We start from the raw sequence: 9,850 nt of genomic DNA on the forward strand, positions 1-9,850 counted from the left end.
CTTAATTGGAAACAGGTGAGTGTCATGACTGGGTGTAAAGGGAGCATCCCTGAAAGGCTCAGTCATTCACGAGCAAGAGTTGGGCAAGCTCACCAATTTGTGAACTGCCTGACCAAAGAGTTTGAAAGTTTAAAAACATTTTACAATTGATTTTTCCCCCAATCAACAGTACATAAAAAAATTTAAAAAATCAGATAATCTGGACAACTTACTGCAAGAAGCAGCAAGACTGAAAACCAACATGGAAAGCTAGTGACCTTTTACACCTCAGGCCACACTGCATTAAAAAAACATACATAATTTTAACAAAACTATTACCATATGGGCTCAGGAACTTTAAGGATATACTTAAAGTTATATTCAAGAATTGTTATTAAAATGAACTTCAAGTATACTACTTTTTGCTGAGGGTTTGGAATGTGCTTCAGGCATCAAATTCAGAAAGAGTGAATTTTGCAAAAAATAAAACCATAAAGTTTATCCTTGAACATCAAATATCTTGTCTTTGTGCCATGTTCAGTTAAATATAGACTGAAAAGGATTTGCAAATCCTTGTATTCTTAAAAACAGCAGAAGCAATCTTAAGTAATGTCTAAAAAGTTTGCATTTCTTTGACATGACAAGCAGAACTCTAAAATATAGGAAAATGGTAATTTAAACAATCTTAGTGTTTATATATTGGGACATATTTCCAAAATAAGACTTCACAAGCAGATGCAGTGTAATAGATAACCATTCATTTGACGTGGGAACACTTGGACACACAGYAGTGTATGTTCAGTACTAAGATGGCAACGTGTCCAAGTCAAGCGGAACTAAAGCGAGCCCAAATCATCAGTCCTCCACCACTGTGCTGACAGCTGACTGGTGTTTAAGCTGATGACAGGCTGCATTTGTTTATTTTTTCCTAAATGTGGTGCTTGTATTTTGGTCATAGATCTCCACGTTTCGTCTGGTCRACGGACATTGGTCAAGAAGTCTTGCAGTTTGTTTAGTTTTAGCTCTGCAAACTTAACCTGCGCAAACTTGCTCTTTTAGGACAGTGCTGTTTAAATCCCTGTCCCTCGTAGTCACTATCTTACCTTTCCTTGCTCCAACACACCTGATTAAAATGTTGAACTACCTATTCATAATCCCCTCAAGCTTTACAGAAGCCTGGTAATCACATATTCATTAAAATCATGCATTGAGACGGAAACACACAAAATGTTCAGGATAATGGTTTTCAAGGACCAGGATTGGAAATCACAGGGTTCAATACTGGATATTTTCTTTTAGCAGTCCTTCCCAACAAGATTTATGTGTCTAGTCGTTTTTCTAAGAGTACTTTCAATACCTAAAATTGAACATGCCAAGTATGTAATAGTTATTTTTCTTTCCCTCAGTCTTTCTTAATTTCTCAGAACCTAATAGATATTAACCTCAAAATGAACTTGCTGGAATGACCTTCCCTGAATTAACACAGTAATGAGCTTCAAATTGTTTTTTAATGGTTATACATAGATTGATGGATACAACACATCATTGGCAGAGGTCTTACTACTTGACATTGTGTTAAAACACACATAAGAACACAACGTGCAAACTGCCAACACATCTGCTTTTATAAAGATGCTCACCCTTGCTGATAACCAGTTAACCAATGTATAAAAAAGGCACCACTCACCTGATAAATTTCTTTGTACTACATTTTTCCAAACATTCCTGCTTTGGATTGGTAAAGTAGGACACCTTTTTTTGGACCAAAGACAACACAATTTATTATTAGTCCCTGATAATAAATATTTCAAATGAACAAGTGTGTACTTACATTTCATCTTTACTGTGGTTTACCAGCAAACACAACCACTTCACATAGTGATGGAAATCAAATGTGTCATTAATAAGCTCAAGATGTATTTAAAAAAAAGAGGGGAAAAAAGGCATTTTATTTCACAATTTTGACAAATTTCCTGTTAACCAGACAGCAGAAGACAGTGGCAGGTCAAGTAACCACAAAGATTTCAGAAAATTCAGGAAAGTGTGAGCACAAAAGGTTATTTTCCTGTTGTAATGCCTGAAAAGGATAAAGACACTTGATTTGACTCAGTAATTCTGTACAACACCCACCTCTTAGTTTGCTGAAATGGACAGAGGTTCTTTCAGCAAATCAAGGTAATTCATGTCGATTTAGTGCAARTCTCCCAACAGTGAAAAGTCATGCAGATCAGAAAACTGCCTCAAACATTCAGAAAAAAATTATGGTTTAAAAAAAGTTTGTTTGAACAAATTTCATCATCTTCATTACACAAATTTTCTCAAAACTTCTGTTTCATGGCAACAACAAACTGCAGCATAAAATGCAGGTTTTCCTCACCTCGAAACATGAACGCTTCACAAATTTTAAAATACTCAAACGTGTTTTTGTGAACAGCCATCTTGTGCATTACTGGTTTTGTGTATGTGCTTCTGTATTGACAGTGGCAACAAGGTGGAAGAGAGTTTTCAGTGTCGGTCCAGAAACTATTTAAAGGATGAGCGAATTTCTGCTTAAAAGTCCGCAGAAAGTAGCAGCACTGCTGGGTGATGCAGTCTGTTCCCTGTATGTTTCACAGTTTATTGGTCCACGCGTGCGTAACAGCARCCTGAGATGTCACGCATCCTCTGCACAGAGGTCGCTGCCGTTCACTTCCGTCTTGACGGGTAAGAACGCCGCYGTTGCTACCGTGCCGTGACCATCCACAGGCCCAGTGCCACGTTGGCTGCTAACAGGGCGCTGCCCGCCAGCAAGAGGAAGAAACCGATCAGCTCGCGTTTCTGACGATCTGTTACTATGGTCACTAGTGTGGCCTCCAGCAAGGCGTTCAGCATCCACTGACCGTCCAGAGCGAAGCAGGGCACGGAGTTGACAACTGCTAATGCACCAGAGAGGGAGACCACATATCTGAGAAGGGAGGGCAGCTCAGGACAAAACCCAAAAGGATTAAAACAGAAAACAAGATAAGGCAGATCACTCATTAAACTTTTAAATTTTTCCTAGTGGAAATACGAGTTTATATCAGGTGACATAAATCTGATAGATGCTTTCTGACAAAGCAGCAGATTCTCCATCTTTTATTTCTAATTAAACTGTTTCATATAAACAACACAGTCTTATTTACAGCAACCTTCCTAGAGTTTTAGTGTCTCTTAAAAGTGCCTGTGACATATTTTTTTATAATAAATATGAATGCATTTTTGAAAAGATAACAGAGAGGAACAGCTGTTGACAACAGTAACAGGAACATAAAGTGAAGACAKAGGGGAATGTCTAAATGAAACATGAATATTTTGATGTTTTAGATTATTTTGAGCCACTATCAGAGAMAGATTAAAGAGTTAAGAGTTCAAATATTGTTTCACTGAACAACAACTGGAGGGTCCCATCTTTTAATGTCTGTTGATAGTGAACATTATAAAACTACTGCCTACAGAACTTTTTGTCTTATTTTAATTTCATTTTAGTAGTTTAATTCCTACCTTTTTTTTTTTTGCTTATGTAACTATGACAGTTGTATATATGTTTTATATGTTTTAATGAATTTTAATCCTGTTTCATTACTGGGGTCTGAAAGTTAATTAAAAAAAGAGAGGGGCAGTGTCACCTTCAGTTATAATAAACATTTGTTAATGAATGAACTATGTATAGTTTGAGCAGCCAAAACTGTACAGATATCTAGAAAAAAATCCAGAGGAATTTTATTGGTACAGTTTTAGTTGCTGTAAAATTGTATGTTTTTCCTCAAATATTGCTATTGCACTTTTTGTCATGCCTTTACCTCCTTCTTTACTGGACAAATGGTTCTGATTGGTTACCCAATACACCAAAAGTGGTGGGGTGTTGACAAGCTAGTTATACTTTTATAAAGACGAACAACACTTCAGCTAGTTAGGAATTATGAAAGAAAGTTACAAAGTGATGTTGTTAAGTAAAAAGGAGAAACGCCTAAGTAAAATAAAAGAGTTGTTGAAGTCTATTCAGGAGGGAAAATGGTGTGCCTAAAAGTTTCTGAGCTTGCAACTGTGACCATGACACATCTTTATAGATGGAATAACATTTAAATAATAATAATAATAATAATATGGACACAAAGTCTGCTAATAAAGTTTTGATTGATTGATTTACAGTAATATCTAGTTTTTATTAAAGTTTCACTGTGCTGTATTTGTTCTAAAAAGGACAAGTTCAAACAATTGTGAAGATAAGAAAACCACAACAACAGACTAAYAAGTAGCTGCTCAGCAGACTAGGAGAACAACGTTATAAGGCACAACTTTAGAGAAATCACATAAGCAAATACATTGTTCTATTAAATGGCGAGTTTAATTATTATAAAATGTACTATTGCTTAATTCAACAAAGTCAGCCTTTATTTATAAGCTAATATTGCTAAAGATCTTTGCTTATTTTTTTTAATTCACTGTACACATCAGTTTGTGTAATTAAACTTTTTGACTTGTGCTACTTCTAAAGTGAGTCATCCTGTAAATGATACCACCTTCAATCTAAAACACTGTGTTCCAGTCAGCAAAGTCCATCTCTCCTTTATAGAGATAAAYAACAAACCACAAATGAGAAAAWGCAACTGAATTGGTTTTCAAAGTGCTGAACTGCAATACAGCGTTTAAAAGCCTGGTAAGCATTTGTAAAGTGCATTTAATCTCTAAAGTGCAATGATTGTTAAAAGAATCCAGAAATAATTATAATTTGAAATAAATCAAATACATACACCTTAAATATAACACCACTGTTTTGGAGAAGGAAACMGTGAAAGGATACTTGAGAAAGGTCTCCAAGAATACGGGCAGGTCCAAGTGGAGAAAACCAAAGCGGGGTACAAAGTTGGTCAGACTTACTGGCAAGAAAAACAGGAAACAGAAGCCACAATTGCATGAATTTGTTATAAATGTACAACACGTCTCCGCCCAGTCATTACAGGAGCCAACCAAACACCTACAGAATCAAGTCAGCAGTAATTATGTGAATATTGCAGTTTACGGTTGGTTGTAGGTGCAGTGTATGTCCTTCAAGGGTGAAACTTTCATATAGTTTCAAAGTGAGCAACAAGCAGCACAACAAAAGCAAGAAAGCACATAACGAGGTACATACCTGCATGCTGCAGGTGGGGTGGATACCCGACAAACAGCATGTGTGTGTTGGGAGGATGTGTGACACGAATGAACCGTGTCTGGTTCTCCAGAGAGGGAGTGACACAAACGCTGGCGGCGGCGGCGGCGTGTTCGGAACAGTCATCGTCAGTGTGACACACTCGCGTGCCCGTCACCATTTTGCGCACGGGCATACAGGCGTACTGCAGCCGCAGAGAACACAAAAGAGAGAAAACTTCCTTCTTTTCATTTCTGTAAAGCATTTTTTAAACAATCACAGTTTATCATTTTTTATCTACTTAATGTTTAAAAAATAAACACCTTTCTTACTCTAATATGAGCTTTTAAATTGATTAATGTCTCAGATTTAGGAAAAAAATAAAAGAAGCAGCAGCACTGCAAGTTTCTGATAACTGCAAACTGAAATCATGTAAAATTTCAAAGAAAAAATWATTTTCAAAACTGAGTCACAATTAGTGGAACAAGGTCTTTTTTGTGATTATTTTTTTTCTACTGGATTTTTTTTTTCTTAGCTCCAATGTGTGAGGCTGTAAACTTCTGTGCAGTCACTTCCAGAAATATTAGCTGTGAATGCTGGCAGACGACAAAAATGATGAGCAGTGTTGGCAAAAGCTTTGGCTGCAGCTTTTAATATTTGAGTCATGCATTCTAAGTATAAAGTTTGTTAGTAAATGAGAATAACAAAGAGTTGCTATATTTAAAAAAACATATAAGTGCTCTGACARTAATTATAAATCTATAAATGAGATGTATATTTAGGACAATGTCATCCAAACTAAAATATAGAGGTGACRGGACTTTTATTAGCTGCTACTGCAAACCTGTGGGACAGTTTACCTCTTTATGTGTAAACCATTGAGACTGTTGAGACTTAAAATCTATGTTTAAGACCCCTCTTTATTCCTTTGGCTTTGATTCAGGCAGAGTTTGAGATCTAATAAGAGCTYACAGTTTTATTGTTTTTGTTGTTTTGTTTTGTTTTTAGCTTGCTTGTTCTTTTTTTATTGTTGTCTTGCATTTTGTTTTACTGAATTGTAAAGAAGTTTGGTCAGCTTTTGTTGTTTTTATGTGCTATAAAAATACAATTGACATTGACATGCATATTTTACTAATATATAAAACATGTGATCRGATTTACATGCAAAGACAGAAGGGAAAATAATCCTACTTAGGCCTTTTATTTTGACCATAGGTATGAAGAGAAAAACAGCAAGTCCTGTAGCAGTCAGTCAGTTATAGTCAGTCTGGGATTGTAAAAAAAAACAAGAAAGAACGCCTAACCTAACTAGATCTAAAATGTTTTAGCACAATTCAGGTAGGAGGTAAACAGTTTTTTTCCTCAAATGAAACAGGAATAAAAGTGCACAGAAAAAAGGAAGTGGTATAAAAATGGGTTGCTCACAGGATGAATATGCCGTGTGTGTGTGTGTGTGTGTGTGTGTGTGTGTGTCACCTCTCTTTCTCTGTTGTTCCTGCCCTGTGATTTAATGTAGGAGAAGCAGAGGTCCGTCAAGCTGTTATTGCGGCAGCAGTCGATCGTTCCGTCCAGGCGCTTGAAAGCTACCAGAAAAAGAGGAAAAAAACAGTAATATGGAACAAAGCAGCGTCTGAAACTCTGGAAACATGCCACATGACTCTCAACTGGCACAAAAAAATTATATCATGCCTTGCTGAATTTATCACTAGCCTCACTCTGTCTAAKAGGTTACAATAACACAAGCAGAGAGCAAAATGTTTGGCTGAGAAAATCAAACATGTATGTAACCAAGAAAGCTAAAATCAGTACCAGTAAAAYTGCCAAAAGCAAATAAGTGAGATTTACATGATCAGTCAGTGAAATGATAGGATTTTATTAAACATTGTTTTATGTTACTAAATGAAATAAGACACACAAGACAAAGCAAAAAATATAAAAGTGTTGCAGGGGTTTTGATTGGCTGATATTTTATGTCCAATCAGATCTCCTATTACAGCTCTTTGGCACTGACCCAATTTAATTTTTGAGTAAAACACAGTGGTAAAAAATAAAGTATTAACATTTAGATCAAACATGTATGTTGTGAGACATCATCTGATTCTTTCTTCTGTAACACAGTAACAGCATCRTTCCTTGCTTGTTTTGACAGAGATTCACTCACGTCGCCCATGAGCCCAGCTGGGCTGTAGGCTGGCTGCTGGGACACAGTATCCTGTCTGTGGTGTGCGGTAGAGWTGAGACAGGCAGTTGGTCCAGTCCTCAACTCTCCTCACAGGACAATCCTCCAGCCCTCTCACAATGTCCCCGACTGACAGACCCCTGGGTCCATCAGCTGCAGAACCCTGGACCAAAACCACACAGAGAAACAAAACACTTGCTTCAAATGGGGAAATATATATATATATACATATATGTCAGTCAGTCCTGTAAGCCTTAGCAGTAGAGAAATTCTAGAAAAGAGCACATATTAGGAATATATTTTTTTTGCAAAATGTTGTAAATAAACTCCTCAGCAACATACAATATCTCAGTGACAAGGCTTACTGATCTTTAAATAGATTTCTTTTAGATTAACATTAATATTTTAAAATGCAAATTATCTTCATGAAATGTAAATGGTTTTCTGGCAAACTCATCAATCAGATCGAGTGCTTAGCTTTAAAGAAAGAGTTCAGTATTAAAAAGGTGGGGTTATAATGAGTACATGTTAGCGGTCAGTGTCTTACCTACAGTAGACAACCATAGGAGTGATTTTAGTTTTAAGACTCCAGAAGAAAATCTTGTGGACAAATCAAACAGATACTCAGACCAGGACTCACCTAAGGTTTATTTTCAGCCTTCTAAGCAATTCAAACAACAAAATCTATAGTACTTCAGCTTAAAAGTTTTATTTAAATGTTTTACAGAATGTCTTGTTTGACCACTGTCTACAGCAGGTAAGACACTAACTGCTAACCTATACTTCAAACAATGCTGACTTTGAAATTATTGAAGCATATAATTTGGAAACAGTTGGGCATGTTTGTTTAACTGACCAAAAAACCCAAACAAAGAATCTAAAAGTACAAAATCAGACTAGCGTTTCAGTTTGAAACATTTATGCTAACGTAAACTAAAACACTGCTGACTGTAAAGACAAATCAGTGTGCAAACTGATCAGATGATCTGCACATTCAACTTCAATATTTTTTTAGTTGGGCATTACTGTTACTCCATACAGAAAAAAAATGCAGCACTGACCTGAACAACCTCAGTAACCAGCGCCCCGACTCCAGTGGTGTACATGGGAAACAGAAAGACCGGCAACAGGAAGAGGATGGCCAGTGCTGCCACGCACAGAACAAAGTTGTGCCACACGCCTGCAAACAAAAACATTTTAATTTATTCTTGCTTAGAATTGTACAACTGTAATACTCAAGTTGAAATATAATTATCTTATGCTGTTTTTTTTCTCTGTTGTTTATTAAAACAAGTAGGTCGTTTTTGGTGCAACCTGGCCTCTTGGATAGAGTTCACCTTTAAAATCCAAAATAAGCACGCTTTCCAGAAATTGTATTACTTTTCCGACAATAACTTTATTTTATTTTTTTTAATTTACAAGAGACTTTTGGACAAATATTTTGAGAATACTGCAGCGGCTAATCTTTTTTTTATTAAGGGGCAATATAATGTAACCCCCCCGCTGCGCTGAAATGGGCGGGACAGAAGCAGAAGGTGGTTCTTAAAGAGACAGAGGACAATTTCAAGGCGTTTAGAAGAGGAAGTGATGAGAAGATAAGTTTATTTTCTATTTAAACATAAAAACAGCATTTTAATAACAGCTAAWGMTGACACAGATACTCTYTTATGGTATAGTATTTAAATGTATGCCTGAGAAACACATAATATTGCCCCTTTAAACGACCCATGTAAAGCACTGTAACCGCTTTTTTCATTTCTCATAATCTGTCCTTAGGATTTCGTGGTAAGGGAGTAACCACTCCCAACTAAAAATAGACATCTATACCATCTTAATTATGCAGGAAGACTCAGTCACTCATATCCTACAGCAGGAGAAAAGGTTTCCTGATCACTTGACGTCAAGACGACATTTAGATCCTGACTCTGCTCAGTGGAAAATCAAAAGCCAGAGAAACAAGATAGTTTGTATCAAGTCGTGGAAAGATTAAACTGATTTACTGTCAGAGAAAAAAAAAGAAAAACAAAGTTGGTATTTTTTGCTAAATAAAGTAGAAAAACAAGTTTTAATGTCAGGCCAATGTGCMTGTAAATTTGGTTGGATCAAAGAGGTAAACAAGCCATTGAAGTTTGTTTTTTTTAATCCCCAACAGGAATAAATCAAATACATTTTTGTGCGAACACTCKTCCCATTAAGGGAGTTTCATCCTCCTTGCTATGGTTACTCATGTGACTTGACATCTCAGACTTGTCTGTTATTGTCTTGTCAAAGAAGCAGAATTATTTTTACTAGATAGTCAGTCACACATTTTCACAGAGGCTCTTTTGCATTTTGGCATCTGAAAAGGAGCCCAGCTTTCAAAAAGAATCTCTCAAGATTTCTCTCTCTTTCAAATAAAAATAAAATGAGAAGGAAAAAAGAAAAAAAAATCCTTAAATATTTTCTGTCCATCTACTGATTAGTTGGAACAGCTTTGGCATCAAAACAGGACCTACTTATTATTTGTCAATTAGTCCCAATGTTCTGGCAGACTGGTACAACTGCAA

The 9,850-nt window shown here is 36.2% G+C and overlaps 1 protein-coding gene across 1 annotated transcript in view; it reads right to left on the reverse strand.

Moving 5' to 3' along the window:
• Positions 1–1,909: 1,909 nt before the first annotated feature.
• mbtps2 (membrane-bound transcription factor peptidase, site 2) overlaps positions 1,910–9,850 on the reverse strand; it is an 11,796-nt gene continuing 3,855 nt past the window's right edge. The window contains exons 6-11 of the mRNA XM_014005375.1: positions 8,366–8,484; positions 7,287–7,467; positions 6,602–6,708; positions 5,129–5,330; positions 4,799–4,874; positions 1,910–2,923 (exon numbers count right to left, since the gene is read on the reverse strand). Of these exons, the coding sequence (XP_013860829.1) occupies positions 2,701–2,923; positions 4,799–4,874; positions 5,129–5,330; positions 6,602–6,708; positions 7,287–7,467; positions 8,366–8,484 (908 nt within the window). The 3' untranslated portion in view covers positions 1,910–2,700. The remainder of the gene's footprint in view (positions 2,924–4,798; positions 4,875–5,128; positions 5,331–6,601; positions 6,709–7,286; positions 7,468–8,365; positions 8,485–9,850) is intronic.

This window comes from Austrofundulus limnaeus, unplaced genomic scaffold (assembly GCF_001266775.1).
Source record: "Austrofundulus limnaeus strain Quisiro unplaced genomic scaffold, Austrofundulus_limnaeus-1.0 Scaffold30, whole genome shotgun sequence".
Lineage (NCBI taxonomy): Eukaryota > Metazoa > Chordata > Actinopteri > Cyprinodontiformes > Rivulidae > Austrofundulus > Austrofundulus limnaeus.